The sequence below is a fragment of the Phodopus roborovskii genome, unplaced genomic scaffold (genome assembly GCF_943737965.1).
Source record: "Phodopus roborovskii unplaced genomic scaffold, PHOROB, whole genome shotgun sequence".
NCBI classification, from domain to species: Eukaryota; Metazoa; Chordata; class Mammalia; order Rodentia; family Cricetidae; genus Phodopus; species Phodopus roborovskii.
The window spans coordinates 30047033-30066740 of NW_026126525.1; the positions used below are offsets into that span (position 1 = coordinate 30047033).

General features: G+C 35.3%; 1 protein-coding gene across 3 annotated transcripts in view; it reads right to left on the reverse strand.

The window, feature by feature from the left end:
- Nucleotides 1–19708, reverse strand: part of Gabrb1 (gamma-aminobutyric acid type A receptor subunit beta1) — a 455282-nt gene that overhangs the window by 265406 nt on the left and 170168 nt on the right. For all 3 annotated transcript variants that reach the window (XM_051198076.1, XM_051198075.1, XM_051198077.1), the window contains one exon: nt 3820–4040. In XM_051198076.1, the coding sequence (XP_051054033.1) occupies nt 3820–4040 (221 nt within the window). The remainder of the gene's footprint in view (nt 1–3819; nt 4041–19708) is intronic.

Here is a 19708-nt window from a genome sequence, read left to right on the forward strand (position 1 = left end):
AGAAAGAGTCTGCCAGGTAGAGACCATGCATCACACTTTCCTCTTTCCGCTTCTGCCCACTTAAAGCCATGCCCAAAGGCGTGTGGCCACTGTTATAGGTTTATGGGCAAGACACCTCTACAAAACTCAAAGAGAGAAACCAAGGCTAAGAAATAAATATAGAGAAAGATCTGAAGATGTAAGCAAAACAGGGTGCCGAGTCTAAAGACCATGCAATAATAAGATTAGATGCTATTGTTAAGACTAGAGAAAAGAGAAAACTTTGTTAGAACAAAATGGAAAGAAGGAGGAAAGGAAGGGGAATTTTAAGGACTTGATATATGACATTGAGGGACTTGCTAAGAAAATGAATGATTTTGCCAGTTTTAGCGGATATGAGGAGGTTCATAGATTAGAGAACCAAATCCTATTTAAAAAAAGGAAGTAATAGTTGTGGCAGTACCCTTAGAGTAATGAATTTTGCCACAGCAGAGGTCACTCTGCTAGGGACATGTTAGATAGTAGCCTGGTTACTCAGTATTATCCTATATCAGATACCATTCTGTTCAAGTGCTTACAGGAGAAGGTACTACATCTTGAGTGTAAAATGTGACTTATAGTGGTTTTAAAAATTTTTGTATTTTCATATGACTTAAAAAATAGCATCTCATATTGAATTTGAAATCAGAAAAATCTAATTTAAAAATGTTGTTTTATGGTCATGGAAAAGCAGGCTAAAGGGGCTTTGGTACAGCAATCCAATCATTGCTAAAATTACTTGTTAATATATGGACCCATTCACATTGACTATTAACTGGACTTATGAAAATGGATAGAGCCATCAGTATCATTGTATCAATTACTCATGTCTAAAATAAGTACTGTACAGTCCTAAAGATGCCAAAACATATGTTATATGATAAAGACTTTCTGCTTTGTGTGCTTAAGAATGATAAATGACAGCTATTCTTTTAAAAGGCTTTTATGAGAATCAGGCAGATCTTCATTTTTACAACTAGGAAATGTTATATCTTGGGAATTAAAGTGAACAGGATTTAGTAGATAGGATGATAAATGAAATGTGACAGAAGCCCAAGGAGTGCAAACAGCTGGCAAGGGGACAGGGACCGTGTAAGCTAAGTGTCTCTTGGCTGTCCTTTCCAGATGCTTCTTGCACTGCCACAGTAGAAGCCCCCTTGATTCCTGGAAAACTATTCTCCGGGTCAGAATAGTGAATGGAGGCACATATGAAGCACTCCATTGAGTGCTTTCTTAATTGGACACCTGCATCTGTGTTCTGATCAGAGAGCCAACTAGAAGGCAAATTTCCAGCATTTGATGAAGCACAATTTAGAGAACTATGACTCAGAATATACTATGTACTCAGTCTCATATTAATTACTTCTTAAGGTCATCTCAATAATCAGTTAGTGGCTGTTAAGCCCTCTCTACATATAATATAACACTTAGGCTCATCAAATTCATATATTTGTTCAAGGTCAAGCAATCAGAAAGTCATGACTGTCAAGCCTGACCTCTATCCTCTAGCTTCAGATGTCACACAGTCTCTGTTACACTTTGGTGTCTTGAGTAATAACAGCTTCTGGTGAAATAAAAAAAATTCAAAGAAGATGAAAGAGCAGAAAAGAAGCAAGGGGACTCATCAGAGTAGAGATCAGTCCCTTGAGGAGAAAGACTATTCCATAAAGAAATTGGAATCCATGCAATGGAAGCATAGTTTGTGTTTCTCTTTGGATGGCCATTACTATCTGTTCACAAGCTAAAGTTTACAGGCTTTGCTTGTTCTGAAAAGTAAAAAGCAGTGTTATTGAACTCAGAAGGGAATATTTGCTATTAAGTATATCTGAATGGGAATATAATTGATAAACTAAGATTTGAGAGAAAGAATACATGAATTTTGGTCCTAATTCTTCCATTGTTTCTTGGTGGCCTTAGACAAACCCTAGGCTACTTGTGTCTCAATTTTCTCTTTTTTATTTATTACTTGACAATTTAGTACATCTATATAATGCATCTTCATCATATTCATCCCTCACATGTCTTCCAACTTCCTCTAAGACCCTCCCATCACCTTTCCTTTCCAACTTCACGTGCTCCCTTAACATTTTATATGTATTTATATGGGCAGTTCATCATCAGCTGAGGTGTGGAACCCTACCAATGGCCATACTTCCAGAAAAAAGTGACTTTTATCCCTATCCCTATCAATTACCATGTTTTTCAACCAGGGGTAAAGTTTAGAGATTCCCTCTCCGCTGTATATTGCAATTTTTAGCTGGCTTGATCGTGTCTGTTGTGAATACATGTGCACAACAGCCATATCATGTCCAGAGCACAGCATCTCAAGTTGCAAAATGATATGTTCGACTTCATAATTCTCCAGTGTTATTTTTCATACTGCAATTGCCATTGTTAGGTGCCGGCAATAATATCTAAAATGCCTGAGGTGAATCTCTAAACTGGAACTTCAACCTTCATTGTTTCCAAACATATAAGTACATTTTTGTTCCCCAGCAAATAACTGGTGATAAAGTCTATTGCTTTTGCTAAACCTTTTTGCTTCTAAAAGGACTTCCAAAGGTGATACCAAAGTTTTAAACAATCCACAATTTAGTTACAGTTTTGGTAAAAATGGAAGAGAATTTTTGAAATATAGCTTAGTTTTTTCAATTATTAAGTCTTCAATTACACCAAGAGTAATAGTAGACATCTATACATGTTTATAACATTTTTATGACTTAGTTTAAAAAAAAAATAAAATCACGTGAAATGTTGCAAATGGTAAAAAACATTGCTGACCTAAGTCAAAGACAAAATTATCTTTTTACTTGAGTTATAAACACAACACACTATGATAGAGGAAGCAGCTGTATAAATGAGTGATAGCCCAAAGATATATCATATTCACGATCTAGAAAGCTTTATAATTTTATGATGTTAATTATTCCCATACTAACCAATTGACTCAGAAATTCTTCATAATAAACTTAGGGGTAGATGGGACAATTTGGTTCTAAAAGTTATAGCAGAATATGAAGAATGTATAATTTCAAATAACTCAAAATATAAATATAAGGTTAAAGGTGATACACACTTTGCCTTCATGACTTGGCTTAGAGACACCTGAATTAAAAGAGGATGATCCTTTATGGGGCTAAATAAATATAGCAATGGGACAAAGCTGAATGTATAAAAATCCCTCTGTGTATTTGATCAATGTTATCAGCACAATCCAATGAAGAAACTTATTTTTCAAAAACTGATACCCAAATAAACTAAACTCTCTGGGAAAACTGGACACCAATCTGAAGCTCTTTCAAAATGTCTCAAAACAGTTCATAGGTCAATTGAATATTGACCTAAAAATAGAGGCTAAAATATAAAAAAAGTGAAGGAAATGAAAATATTATGATTTTGCTCAAAGTTTCCCCACAATTTCCATTTTCTTCAAAAACTGTGTTATTTTCTTTCATAATTAAGTAATGACATGCAACACCCAAAATCAATTTCAGTTCTGATTGCCTCTGAGATAATCGAACAACTGATGAGAAAAAGGACATAACTTTAAATTTATTTGCAATGATGATTTTTAATGCTTTTTTAAAAATTATTTGATGGTCAAGGCAAAAACTTCTCACTTACACTTGATGGACAATGCTGCCTACTTGGAGCTTAAACAGATCACAAGATTTTTCTGGCCAAAGATATGTTAGCTATACATATGAGCTTATCTATAAAGATAGGCTTCTCTCCCTTCTGCTGACTTGTAAAATTAGGAAACAAAACAGTGAAACAAAGCAAGGCAAGAAAAGTGTTTACCGTAGTCCATAGAGGACAGTTCCATCAGGATGCAGCCTTATCATTCGGTTTTTCACTGTGACCCCATGCACAAATGATTTCTTGTCATTGAGAAAGTAGGTGTCTGGTACCCAGAGTTGGTCAGCTACCCTGTTGTCAAGGGTCAGGTTTAATGGGATTCCCGAGTATGAAAGCCTCTTGTCCTTCCAAGACTGCTGGAAATACATGGTGAGTGTATAATCCTGTGAAAGAAAAAAAAAAAAAAACATCAAAAAAGAAATTTTCAATCATCATCATTTCAGGTCATTTGCTGAGAATCTAAGCACACATGGTCAGCAAGAAGGCTCAGAGGGTAAGCATGCTTGCAGAACAAACCCAAAAGGCTGAGTTCATTCCCTGGAGCTCATGGAAAGATGGAAGATGAAAACTGACTCCACAAAGTTACCTTTTCATTGACACATGTGTACCATAGCACACATACTCCCTGACACAACATCGTGCATAAACACTAGAAAATGAAACAGTAAATTTTATTAGAAGAACCTGTAAATGTGATGTTGTAGATACCTAGAATCCATTTCTATTTCCCCAAGAGATACATTTAAATGTATACCACCAAGTACAGATCAACATATATATTAGAAGTAGAGCAGTGCCTGAAGGCATATGAGCAGTTCACCAAGATACAGCAAATATATGGAACAGTATTTTAAGGTTAAAGTTTAAGGCACTAGTACCATAGGAAAAGCCTTGCAAGAGACCCAACAAAAATATTCACCCCTGGATGTCATATTTACAGTTTTACTTCAGGGTGGAGCATTAGCTCTGTATTAACTTAAAGTGGGTGCTCTTAAAAAGAGAGTATGTTTTTCAAACTTCAATGATTTTTTTGAATGACTAGTGCTCTGTTTAACTCTTAAATGCTATCAGTTGCCTTTCTGTGGATATTTATAATGACTTATAACATGCCTATGTGTCCTGAAAAGCTATTATAAGTCACACATAGACAAAGAGAATTATATAGCATGAAGACTGATGTCAGTGGTATAAATGATCAAGTTTCTTATGTTATTGCTGCTCCATGTAAAGAATAGATTTAGGTTCAGCTCTGGATTTATATTTAATAGTTTGCTTTCCTACTTTCTGCAAAAGCTTACAATGAGGAGAACTGACCACATTTTTCTCTGGCAGTTAAGTGATAGAAATATCTGGGCTTTGTATATGTAGTATGCTGCAAGAGAAGGATGGTGATCATTATCATAGTGCTTTGGCTATATCATCTCATTTTAAAGAATTCTATCAGCACAAAATATAAGTCACTATTACAGGAAAATCAGTTTGTAACAGTAAAATCATGCAGCCTTTCAGATGAAAATTCTAAAATAATAATAATAAAACAAAAAACAAAATGTGGCTGTGAATACTTTACAGATGGCCAACCAATAAGAACCTACAGCACAACCTGCATGTCCTGGCATTGGTGAAGAAATGTGGATGCACTGATTCAAATGATAAGGCTTACATCTGGCCATCCTGTATAGATTCCCCAACATATAACTATGTATATGTATCTCTGAAAAATAGTAAATCATAAGACAATACTGATCCCACATAGGCAATTTCCACGTCTTTAAACAATATATTTGGGAACATTCTCACAATTTACTCAGAAACCATATGGCACTAATGCAGAGGCATTCTTCATTACTCAAATGCAAGAATGTCTACACTTCAATGCTGACCACACATGGAGCCCCTGAACAGTCTGAAACATTAGTTTTTCTCCACATGTACATGAACACATAACCTCTCTCCCAAACACACACACACACACACACACACACACACACACACACACACACACACACACACAGTTTCCTGATCCCAGTGAACCTCTTTGGGGTATGATCTCAGAGGGTAAAAAAAGGCATAATCTTGAAAATTAAAAGAGTAGATCTCTTGCCAAGGAAGTAGAAGTATGTGGAGTAATGTCTATGTTAATTACTCAATTTATAAAATTAGTAATATGTAAAGTTTTAAAATATTGTATTGAGCTCAAGAAATCCTGCTAAAGAGAGGGAGTAATGATTGTAGGAGCCAGAGGGGTCAAAAATATCATATGAATACCCACAGAAGCAACTATTCTGGGCTCCCAGGAGCTCAGAATCTGAACCAACAACTGGTGAGCCTGATTGGGACTAAACTAGGCCCTCTGTATGTATGACAGTTGTGTAGCTTGGTCTACTCATGGGACTCCTAACAGTGGAATAAGGGGCTGACCCTAATACTTTAGCTAGCTTTTGACAACCTATTCTTCATATAGTGTTGCTTTGTTCAGCCTAAATACAAAGGGAAGTGCTTAGTCCTATTACAACTTGATACGCTATGCTTTATTGGTACCCATGAGAGGCCTGTACCTTTCTGAACAGAAACAGAGGAGGAGCTGGTTGAGGGGGTGGGGTTAAGTGGAGGTATGAGGAGGGGATAGATGGATAAGAGGAAAGGAAACTTCAGTTGGGATGTAAAATAAATTTAATTTTAAAAATCATGTCATGCAGGATAAGTATATATAATATTCACCAATTAATATATTAATGTTGAATTTTTTAATTAAAATATATCTTGTGGCAAGGAAACAACAGGAAGTTGAAAGAACAAATGAATGTAATAAATGTAATAATACAATGAGTTACCTTCATGAAGGTGTATGTATGTCTATGTGAGAAAATGTGTATATGATCTTATTTACATGTGTATGTATATTTGTGGCCGCTCTACTTCCAGGCTGTCTTATTTTCTATAGAGAAATAACTATATGGATCTAGTGAGAGCTTTGCTACTCATAACTAATTTTGTTTTCAAAAATATTAAAGCAAAATTACGTTACAGTTCTAAATTAGAGCAGTGACATTCTCAACTTGTAGTAAGAAATAATCCAAGGAAAATTCTATATGCTGTTGTACTACATTGAGATACAAGTGATTGATACAAGCATCCTTAAATCTGGCACTTTTAAACATTTCTCAGTCTAGAGGCCTGAATTTGGGCCCCATGCATGATAAAAATAAATATCAATAAGTCAGACTAATAACCCCAATAAGTCATTTTTGGAGATATTGATCATAGTAATATGATGAACTGTATGGAAAGACAAAAGTATGGCAATATCTGTGTTTTTTCTTCTCTATATAATATGGTACACATGATGATACCTTCTTTCTTCTGGGCTGAGATCTCCTATCAATTACCATTGTTTGTTCACACAATAACCTTGTGAGGTTGGTTAGTTATTCTTGGGAAAAAAAGTTGTGGTTTACACATCAGAGAAATCACTTACTATAGATTTATTGCACACACATTATTTCTCTTATCCATGCATTTCTAAAACGTTGCCAGTCACATACAACTACAAGAAAACCTACAACCATATCTGGGTATATTACTTTAGATGAAAAAAAAATGCAAGAGAATGTTGTACTTTGTTTTACTGCACTTATTTTTTCTATTATGTTTTCAGTAGTTCAAAGTATTCCCAAGAGATATAAAAATTTTCAGGAAGAAATTCTTGCTTTGTAGCCAAGAGCAGTGAAAGAATTCTACTTTCAGGTATGTGTCTAGCATTAGAACAAGCATTCATTTGGCTTTCTGTAATATGCAAGCTACTCCTTAGGGCAAGTGTGATGTTGATAGAAAAACTACAGGCCAAAGGGGATTCTCTGACACCAAATAAATTAATGGGATTACTGGGTGTGAGATTGCTAATGAAATTGGTCAAGCTAATTCAGGCATAAGAGAATTTGATTCACTGAAAGGGAGAGCATATCAAATCAGCAACAATCAAAGGAGGTTCACAGAAGACATTGTGTTAATTAAAAGACCCCCCCCCAGGAGAGGGAAGACACAATCAGTGTTATATCTGTGGTTTTAAAGTCACAAGTATTTTGCATTTCAAAATACCATTGGCAATGTCTGAAGAAAGGTCTGGCTGTGACGACTAGGTGATGGTACTAGCATCTGTGAGGAGATGATAGATATCTTTTGAACATACTGCTATGCACACTACAGTCCCCACCACAAAAAAATTAGTTCCTTCAAGGTGTTCATAGGTGAAAAACTCTGTCTCCGTCTCCATACTCAGAAACCAACCCTGTCTTCAATGAAATGACTTTCCTTTCAGCATCATTAAACACTTTAAAGCCTTCCATCACTGTTACAGAAATGGCTTTGCTCATCACTTACTGTTCAGGATTTTTGTTTTTTTCCTAAAGAATACTAGTACAAGATGGTCAGTAATTTTCTATTTTGTTATACTGATGTGTATATGTTACTAGAAGGTATTCTAAGAAGACTCCTCTGGATATTGGAAAGTGAGAGTGGCATATCACTTGTTTTTGTCAGCAGCACATGTCTCAGACAATGTTAGTAGAGACAATATATTGCTTTAACATCTAATATTGGATTCAAAAAAGCATTTCATAAACGATTCTTCCTCTTCAAACTGTCCTTAAATAAAATATATATTTTGAGAAAAATTAAGGCTCTGGTTCTCTACAAAAAAAATTATGTAAAATGAACTGTGAGACCCATTCTCTCCAAATCTGTTTACTTTTCTGAGATGTTGGTTATAGTGAAGCTGTACATATTTGTCTCTCACTTCTTCAGATCCTAGCACAATGTAGCTCTTCTTACCAACAGTTCTAGATGACAGAGACCTATCTACAGACAGATAACCTATCTACAGCTCCTAACAAAATGGAGAGTATTCTACCTACAATTCTGCTGATGGAGTGTTACCTACAGTCCTGCTAATGGAGAGTATCCTATCTACAGTCCTGCTGATGGAGTGTATCTTACTTACTGTCATGCTGATGAATAGTATGTTATCTACAGTCCTGCTGATGGAGACTACCCTGCCTACAGCCTTACTAATGGAGAATATGTTATCTATAGCTCCAGCTGCTGAAGTATGACAAACTCTATGTCACTTGGCTCTACTCTTCTCCAGGTTCAAAGAATGGGGATTGCATAGTTATATAAGAACATCTATTTCACATGTATACAATAAGTGCATTCCTAACTCAAAAAGAAGAGATTGACACATTGTAATCCTCTTTAATTTATTGCTCAACAAATATCTATGACACAAGCTCAGTGAGTGTGATTTCAAAGGTCATGACACATAATTATGACTGTATTTCTGTATAAAAACAGGCTGTAAAAAAGGAAAGCAAAAAAAAAAAGGTTGAAAAGTAGAGTTCATTGTTTGTTAGATAATGAATGAATAAATTTACAATGGTTTTCTATTTCTGTTTAGTCCTTCAGTTTCAGTTTATCTTCTGCTTATGATCTCCTTTTATCCAATTTAATCTTACTCTCTTTGGTTTCACTGACTCAATTTTTAATTTTTTCCAAATAGAAAAAAGGAATAGTGATGCTGACCAGAGCAGAATTTCATAAATTATATATATATATATAGTGTCTGTGTGTATGTGTGTGTGTGTATGTGTAGTAGGCAAATGAAACATCAAATTATCCCACATGCCTACTAATTGGCTTATAAATTGGAAGTATGAGCAATGTGATAATTACAGATGTTACATGACTTTCAAATAAAAGCCACATGTTTGAGATTAGTATGTTTTATTAAGCAGAGGAACAAGGAAAGAGGAGGAACACATGATTTTATTCCAAGGTCATGAACTACATGAGGCTCTATTTGGAACTCTGAGGTGATACTACTGCAGGAGTTTATCATTTTAACCTAATATATACTGTACAAACCAAAATACCTATTTTCAATAAAACTTAAAATTTTTATTAAAAACTGGATCAAAAATCTCAAAATGAATGATAAAATTTATGATCCACATATTGACAGTCTATATGCCTTATATTCTATAGTTTCAGTAATCAGGTGCACAATTAAGGTCATTCCTATGGCAAGAAATATCAAAATATTATATCTAGAGCAAGAAATATTTTCTAGAAACTTCTATGTCAAATTTTCTTAGTTTAAGTAGAATGATGAATTCATTCCATTAATATCTTGTGATTGTTTACTATAATCAAAGAGGTATATCAGATGCTAGGATAAAGAGTTAAATAATATATATTCCTTATTTAAAGAGGTCATAGCCCAGTTGGAAAGACTCAGCCTTGTTAATTTCCAAGATTCTCAATCCTCTAGTACCAGAATAATCAGCTCATGGCCTGAATTCTTATCTACTTCAAACACTTAGAAAATTCGGGAAACATTATTCCATTTTTTTTTAATATTACTGTAGTAAGGAAACCACACTATTGAGTAGAAAAATGTTAGCTTAATGGTCTCTTATAGTATTCTAGAGAACGAATAACTCATTTAATTTAATACAGCACTGATGGTAAAGAGGAGGAAGGGAATGGACATGTATGGGATCTTTAAGGCAACATTTGATAACATCATAAAGTTGGAAGGATAAGAAGGGAGTGTCACGATAGCCACCAGTTTTGTGACATTTGTGAATAGATAGGTTGCAGTAAGATGAGTTGAAGACTAGATGCTAACAAAGACCATTTCATGTATATAAATTGTATTGTGGTTATCAGTATCACATACATATAGAGGGGCCAAGTAAGTAGTTATAAGTCAGAGCTTGAAAGAACACACCCAAGGAGGAACACAGCTAGGTGAGCTATGAGTAACAGACAAGATGGAAACTGATTGCTTACCACAAAGGTCTTGTAAGAGTAGAAGCAGATACAACTCTAGGATATGTGATTCTAGAGTTAGTCACTCACTTCCTTGAGCATTTCCAACACTTTTCATATCCTTGGGTTTTAGCATTTCCTGTATAGATTCCTGATAATTTCTCTGTTTCACTTGATTCAGAGCTACCCAAAGGGGGTTGTTTATAATTCTGTGTCACAGTGGATATAGATGAACAAACATGTAAGTTGAAATGTGAATTAAGTGGCAAAGTGTTTTTTGGTCATTTTATATCAATGTCATGTGTACTGATGCTAACTAATTTTATTGTATTGCAATTCTGGAACATTTGTCATCTTTAATTAACATACCCTCAGACACAATTACAAAACTGTAATAATTATTAATCCAGACTTTCTGTTCATTACCAATTTAAATGAATCTATAATTCTAGCAAAAACAGAAAGCTGATAATTTTTTTCAGAGATAATAAAAGAATGTGTATTTATGTATTAATAGTGATTTTTATATAAAACATTAATAGATAAAATTTAGATAATATCAAATGAAATTTCACTCATATATCCAGAAATAACAGAGCATCTTGGAAATACAGAATTCTTTGTTTTACTAACACAAAAATGGAACTGTACTCAGTGAAATTTGCAATTCATTTACAAATTAATGAACAATCAGATTAATTAAACAGAAAATTTATAAATTATTCATCATTCAAGATATTCCTTTACAGCTATATATTTGCACACAGCACAGTAGTTTTAGATCTTTAGATTTAGAAGATCATAGAAAATTAGTGTTCAGTTTCTCCAATATATAAGTAAGAAAAGTAAAGAAATAAGATGTATGGAGACCCAATGAAATATTCAGAATATGATGTTTTTTTGGCTGACCACCCTGGAGCTAGAATAGAAAAGATCTTACTAAATCAGGTATTGCAAGCCCAGAAAGACAAATATCCCATGTCCTCTGTCGTCTGAGGGTCATAGCTCTGAATCCTCAGATTGAGTACATGCCCTGGAGGAACCACAGGAATCGGGGAAGTAAAAAGGAACTCTTGCCAGAGTATGAGAGAAGAGAGAAAGAGGGGACAGAATAGCTCTCTGCAAGTGATCTTGTGGGAGAAACAGGGAAAATGGAGGGCTCAAATTAAGGAGGAGGAAGAGATAAATATGAAAGAAGGAGAGAGAAAAGTAAAATAAAAGTAATGATGCCTGTTAGGAACTAGCAGCCAGCTGACCCCCGCCCCAACAATGGGCGGGATGCTCAAGGCCATGTCATCCCTATGTCAGCTTTACCTGGAGCTTACCTGGTGGCCAGAGAACTCAGTTAAGCATGCGCAAGCCTCTTTTAAAGCAAGCGCGCCAAGTGCTTCTCTCTCTTTGCCTCTCTCTGCTTCTTTACTCTCTCTCTCTCTCTCTCTCTCTCTCTCTCTCTCTCTCCTGCTTTCGGTTGGCAACCAGCTATCCCCTCTTTCTCCCCCCTCTCTCAATAAACTCCACGTGGGCGCTGAATCTCGTGTTTGTGTTTCTTAGGCATTAGCTGCAGCAAAAGAACAACAATGCCTGTAAGGCATATGAATAATTCTATCAATTACCTACTAAAATAAGTATAGCACATGTAAGTAAATGTGGGTGCAACCATGCACACACATATAGCTTAAATGAAAATTTGTCATCTGGGTTGACAGTGGTCCATCCAAGAACCAAAGGCCAACTAACAAAACTCCCAATATCAAACATAAGACACCCTCCTTTGAGCTGTTGGTTAGGGTTATCAAAGAGACTCCCAAAGCATTACAAGCCATGGTTATTGCCTTTTGTTGCCCAGGAGGTAGAAGGTAAGTTCCTATTGCTGAAGACACCATGCACTTCATAAACAGAGTCTAGAGACTCCTGAGCTAGACCTGATCTTAACGACTCCCTGAGGAGTAGATTTCATGGCACCAGAAAGTGCCATGCAAACTTTCAAAAGGTAAAGACAACCAAGAGTCATACCCATCTAAGATCCTATTAATCACAACAACAACCAGAACAGTATGGCATGTGTTCAGATATAGTAGTGACATGCATACTATGGCAGTAGCCAAGAGCTCTCTAATTGGACTTTAAGCCTGCTCAACAAGAGGGAAATCGTAGCTGGTACTGAAAACCTATATAACTTTTTTTGGGCTAGTGAAATCATAGATTCAGTGGAGAATCTACAACTACCACTTTACTAAGCCAGCATTATCCCTAAGTACATTATAAATCTTTGTCCTTATGCTCACATATAAGTGTAGTCATCAATGAAACATTCCTTTTTAACAAAGAGGGAAAATTACAGAAAACCACAAACAATCAAAATGCAAAGTTGGAGATCTTAGTTCCACTGGATAAATCTACATACAACTCTCATACCTAAATCTCAGGAATAAACAAAGAAGAAGAAATGGGGATATCATGAAAGCCAAAGGAACCAGTGTTTTGCTGAGAGATTGTGTCTCTTAGGAAATTCAGAATCTATATCATAAAGTCTCACCAACATAACATGAACAGAACAAGGATAACAACCCAAGAGGCTTCAACTATACACAAAAAAATTATAGGCAGCCAATGAATACTGGGAACAGGAGAAATACTTTTCCTCAGGAAAGAACACACCAATTGGTTATCCAATACCAAGTGATTATCCTTGAAAACGTACAAGTAAGTAATATTATACAGATAGAACAGGTTGAATTTATGTGTTTAGGAATACACATATACACACATATATTTAAAAGCAATTGATGCAAAAAAGGGGCCACAAATTTGAGTGAGAACAAGGAGGGGCATATGGAAGTGATGAAGGTTGGAAAGGGAAGGGGAAATGATAAGATTATATTATAATCTAGAAAACGAACAAAACACAATTCATGTGGAAGAAAAATGAGAACTGTTATGGGCTAAGTCAATATGACGTTCATGTATCAAGTTCTGATTCCTCCACTTAGATCCTTTAGTGGGATTTCCAGGCAGGAGTTCCTTGGAAACATTAAAACATCTTACAGGGTGACACAGGAAGATAGATTTATATTCATTGAATTTACAGAACCAAATAGACTGTGCTTAAGAGATTTTAAGGAATTTCCTGGAAACCTTCAAAACAGGTAGCCAAATTGCAATTTCCAAATTCCAACTTCATCATGCCCACTATGGAAAGAAACTGGAAGAAATTCCACTGAATTCATGAACAAGGTAAGTTTGTCCACTCTTTCTATACCTTTTTAATATAGTGATAGAAGACTTAGCTTAAGACAACTGCAGGAAATCAAAGGTATGCAAGTTGGAAAGAAAGAAGTCAAACTATCTCTATTTGCAGAAGATATAACAGTATATAGAAGAGATCCAAAAAATTCCACCAGGAAACTCCTACAGCTGATTAATACACACTCAGCAAAGTAACTGGGCACAAAATTAACTCATTGGAACCATAGCCCTTCTATATACAAATAGCAGAAGTTCTGTGAAAGAAACCAAGGAAGTAACACCTTTTACAATATCTTCAAATAATATGTCATTGGGTATCTCTAACCAAAAGTATGAAAGACTTGAAAAACAAAAATATTTAAGTCAGCCCGGCAGTGGTGGCGAATGCCTTTAATCCCAGCACTGGGGAGGCAGAGGCAAGCAGATCCCTGTGAGTTTGAGGCCAGCTTGGCCTATGAAGCAAGATCCAGGACAGGCTCTAAAGATATACAAAGAAATCCTGTCTCAAAAAAACAATGTAAACAGAACAAAACAAAACAAAAGTTAAGAAAAAGACCTTTAATTCATTGAACAAACAAAGATGAGATTTCCCATTCTCATGGATTGATAGGATTCATATAGAAATATGACCGACCTTCCAAAAGCAATCTTCACATTTAATACCCTTTTTATCAAAATTCAACACAGCTCTTTATAATTTTTAGCTTCATGTGAAAACACAAAATATTCCAGGCCAGCTTAAACAATCTTGAATAATAAAATAACTGCTGGAGGTATCATCACCTCCATTTTCAAGTTTTACTACGAACTATAGTAATAGAAGCAGCATAGTATCAGCACAAAAACAGACACATTTATCAATAGAATGGAATTGAAGATCCAGACATTTAATACACCATTGAACACCTATTATCTGCATATAGAAGAATACAAATAGATCCCTACTTTTATTCTGCATAAAACTCAATTACATGTGGATCCAAGACCTAAACATAAAACCAGAGACATAGGACTTGATAGAAGAGAAAATGGGCTTTCTGAGCAGAATAGCATTAGTACAGGCACTAAGATAAACAGTTAATAAACAGGACTGCATGAAATGGAAAAGCATCTGAGTGGAAAAATACACTTCCATTTAGACAATGTGGTAGCCTACAATATGGAAAAAATTCACAGCCAATAGAGAGCTAATATCCAACATGTATAAAGAACTCAATAAGTAAGTGTCAATAAAATGAATAACCCAATTGAAAATGATACTGATATAAACAGAATTCCCAGTAGAGGAAACTTAAATGTCTGAGGTGTTTTTCAACAGAAGAATGACTAAAGAAAATATGGTACATTTAGACAATGGAGTATTATTCAGCCATTAAATATAACATCATGAAGTTTGCAGGCAAATGGATGGAACTAAGAAAAATTTCATGCTGAGTAAATTATTCTAGACTCAGAAAGATGAATGTGGTATGTATTTGCTTATATGTGGCTATTAGCTGTGAGGTCAAAGATAACCAAGCTACCTGAAGTCAGTAACAACCAAGCTACAATCTATAGAACCACAGAGGACAGGTTAGGCTGAGTTCATATGAGCTTCTCCCAGTTGATTTAGAGAGCCTTGTTCTCCTCATGTCCTCCATCCACTCTGGCTCTTACACTCTTTTCTCCTCCTCTTTCACTGGGTTCCCTGAGCTCAGAATTTGATGGAGACAAATCCCTTATCTCAAGGCTTAATGTTTCAAGGTCTCTCACTCTCTGTGTAATGCAAGGTCTCTCACTCTCTGTGTAATGTCTTGCTGTGATCTTTACATTTGTTCCCATCTGCTGCAGGAGGAAGCTTCTCTGATGATGCCTGAATAAGGCACATATCTATGAATATATCAGAATATCAACAGGAGTCATTTTAACACTACATTATTTTTGATCAGTATTATTCAATTTTTGACATATATCTCTAAAGTTGGGTTTTTTTCATTAAAAATATAAAGATATAAAGCCATGCATCAGAGCTAATGTGATAATTTACTAAAATAAATAAAAATAAAACCATAGTTTACATCTTTGAAATAATACTTTTCTTATTGAACTTAATCAAAAGGTAGAAAAGTAGGTTCTTAAAGTCAGGCTATAGAATCAGAAAGCTACATAAATATACATACAAGCCATCTCCAATGGCTCACTCTCATGGCCATCTTTTCAACCTTCTGATGGTCTGTGATTAGTCTGGCTATAAGTGGCTTGGCAGACATCACAGTGGAGAAGGACCTAGGCAACTTTTACAATGGAACAAAAAAGGAAGAAAATTAAACAATTCTGATAAAGCTTGGTTTTCTTCTGAAGACTTACAGTTATTCTCTAATAATACCAAACTATACTAGTTTTCTTTTCATTGCTGTGACAAAACACTATGAACAAAGGCAATTTGGGAAGGAAAAAAACCATACTTTTTTTTTCCAGATTAGAGCATATAGTCTGCTATTAAGAGAAATAAAGTCAGATAACTGGAGACAGGAACTGAAGTCAAGCATGGAAGAAGGATGCTTACCATCATGTATTTTTTGTTGTTGTTGTTTTGTTTTTATCTTGCTCAGTTTGCTTATATAACCTGACTGCCAACCACTGTGGGCTGAGCCCTCCCACATCAGACTTTAATCAAGAAAATGAAGACTGGAGAGATGTCTCAGAGGTTAAGAGCACTGACTGCTCTTCCAGAGGTCCTGAGTTCAATTTCTAGCATCCACTTGGTGGCTCACAACCTTCTTAAACAGTTCCTGGTGTCCTCTTCTGGCATACATGCAGAGAGAACATTGTATACATAATAAATAAATTAAATAAATCTTAAAACAATTAAAAAAAGAAAGAAAATGACCACAGAGCATTCTATAGCACAAAACAAAACAAACAAAATCCTAAACTAACCAGCACAGAAACATACACATTTAAGTGCAGTAAAGACACAGAGTGGTCCCAAATAGGAAGAAAAACTTATGTTACCACTACACTGGAACAAACTGAGCTCTCACTTAAGCTCTTGGTTCAAACAGACATTTAATATGATAATGAGACATGGCATCAGAAATTAGAAGAACTGGAATCTAATTAAAACCCACTGTTTATTAGAGATGCAATTGTGGAGCAAATCTGTCCACTAATGTGATGCTTAATTACCATATTTGTATTATATGAACAAATATTATTAATGAGACTGTTGTTATAATTAATCAAAAGACTGTGTGCAACAGGCTTAGCACTATAAAACTATGTGTAAATAAATATGAAAAGTAATATGATTAACATATGTTACAGAGGAATATATATATAATGTCTAATGTTCCAACTACATAATAATAGACCTGGCATTAATGAATGTTTACATGTTTATAGTTTTAGCTGTTATTCTTTATATGCTACACTATGTATTTAAAATTCAAAACTTCCTCACAAAATTGGAATTAATCTCATGTATGGATGGAGGCAAATACATTAAGAAATGTCTACATTGAACTTTTGTCAAAAAAGCCTCAGCTTTGATTTAAATCCAGGGGTGTCTAACTCTACAGTTCTAGCTCTGTCATATCACTGATGATGAATTAAGTACCAGCCACAGCCCAAAAGGTTTTCCTCCAAGACATAGCTTTTATCTCTTGCCTAAGGCTTGTTTCTGTCTTGCCTTTTAATGGATGCTGATTAGTTATTAACATTCAGATCCAGTGTGGGCTTTTCATTCATGTCTGATGTTTTATCCATGAATGTCCCTTCACCAGTTTGTTTGTAATGGATTTCCCTGCCATCCTCTTATCTGCATGGCATTGACATCCCCGTGGAATGCTAAGTACAATCACCATCACCCTGGATGGTTCATCAGATGATAATGGAGAGAAAGCCAACATTTTTATTTCATAATAATCCTGAAGGAGAGCAGGAGTAGAGTGATTTTCTGCTGGCACAATGGATTTCACACACAAAACCCTGCCAAAATACCTTACCAGTTCCAAGTAAAAGTATCACTATCATTCGCTATGCCAGCAACTATATTTCCCATGCTGGAAATGTTTTCCAAGTGACAGTTAGATAAAAGACAAATATCATATAAAACTGGAAATAAGGAATCTTGTAAATAAGATAATTTATTCATAATACCCAAGGAAAAGTGGATGATCATGTTGATTAAAGAAAGGGCTGGAACTGAGTTGAAAGAATCCAGGAAAATCCTCATATCTATTCATATCTTGGTCCTATAATCATCCAAACTCAAAACTAGGTTTTTTTTAAACTACTTTCATGACTCTTAATTATACAAATTAGCAAAGGTGACATTTGGATTTCTTCATTTTGTGTGTTGTACTTAGCTACCAACTTAGATAACATGACTGATTATAACAGACTCCTAACCAGTCTTCTCCATCCACTCATTTTTTCCCCCTCATCCACATTTTGATGGATAAGGAGCAATTTTGATTTTTAATTAAAAATACTGGCACCATAATATAGGTTAAATTTGCTATAGTTTCACAATGTCATAAAACTAAGAATATAAATTCTTGAAGTGCAAAAATCAACTTCTTTGTCCCAGTTTTTCTCTGTGGTCACACTTCTTTGTTTCTTTTACTCAGCCATCTTGCCATGCTATTCTCTTAGTTTCTCAAACATCATATTTTTTGTTAGTAAGGTCTTCTGGGCAAGGAAGTCATTCTTCCTCATTAGCTTCTTTACCTGGGTTCTCTTAACTGACACAAGTCTGAAGTTAAAGTTAGAAGAAAGCTACAGTTTTGTTGTCTTGGTTAGGAGTCAGAAGCTCAGGTTTGGATACTCCCTATGTTCTCATAAAACTTGTTCATCGTCCTGAGTGTCACTATACAAAAAGAGTTCTGAGTCCTCTTTTGTTACCCCTACTGGACTCTTAGCTCCATTAGAGTGTGTCTAACTTGTGATTATCTTAGCCCTAAGAACAGGACTTGCCATGTAGAAGATGCCCAATGACTGTTTGTTGAGCTGATAAAAACTGGATTGGATTAGGGGCACATCCAGAGATAAACAGTCCAATTAAGAAACAGTAAAAATTTGTAATAGATGCAAAACATGTTATAGGCTAAATGAAGGCAGAAGTGGTATGGGTTAGCACCTGAGAAAGAATAGAGATTTAAAAAGAACATATTGTTACAGGGCTGGAGAGATGGCTTGATTGTTAAGAGTGCATGCTCCTCTTCCAGAAGACCCATGTTTGGTCCCAATATATTTCATGTGTTTTACAACTGCCTGCAACTCCAACTCCATGGGGACTAACACCGCATGGATGGGTAACTGGATTCATGTGTACATACAAGCATATGTACCCATAATTGAAAATATTAACGATGATTTTTACAGTATTTGGAGGGGGTAAGGAAGATCTAGGAGGAAAAACTGTGATAAGAATATATTGTATGAAAATGACTTCATTTTAAAAAATTAAATAAATAAATAAAAGTATTGGGAGGAATTAAAATGAACTTCAGTTAATTCCTGTAGATATTGAACAAAAGCCTAGAACAATTAAGGAAAGTCAGGATGGTAAGAAGGTTTGGGTTTAGATATTAATACGAAGTGATAAATATAGAGATATAAATGATTGTGATGGCCAGCCTTGATGGTCAACTTGACATATCTGGGAAGAAGAAACTTTGAGACTTTGAAGGATTTCCTTCATCAGATTAGCTAGTGGATATCTATGTGGGGACTTTTCTTTTCTTTTTTTTTTTTTTTTTTTTTTTTTTGATTGCTGATTGATGTAGGAGGGTGCAGGTCACTGTGGGTGATATCGTGCAGGTAGGTGGGCTTGGGTTGTAAAAGCATAGTAACTGAATGTGATCCTGGGAACACACTAGTAAGCATCCCTTCATGGTTCCTTCCTCTAATCTTGTTTGAGTTCCTGCCTGGACTTCCTTCAGAGATGTCCTTTATAACCTGTAAACTGAAACAAGCCCTTTCTGCCCCT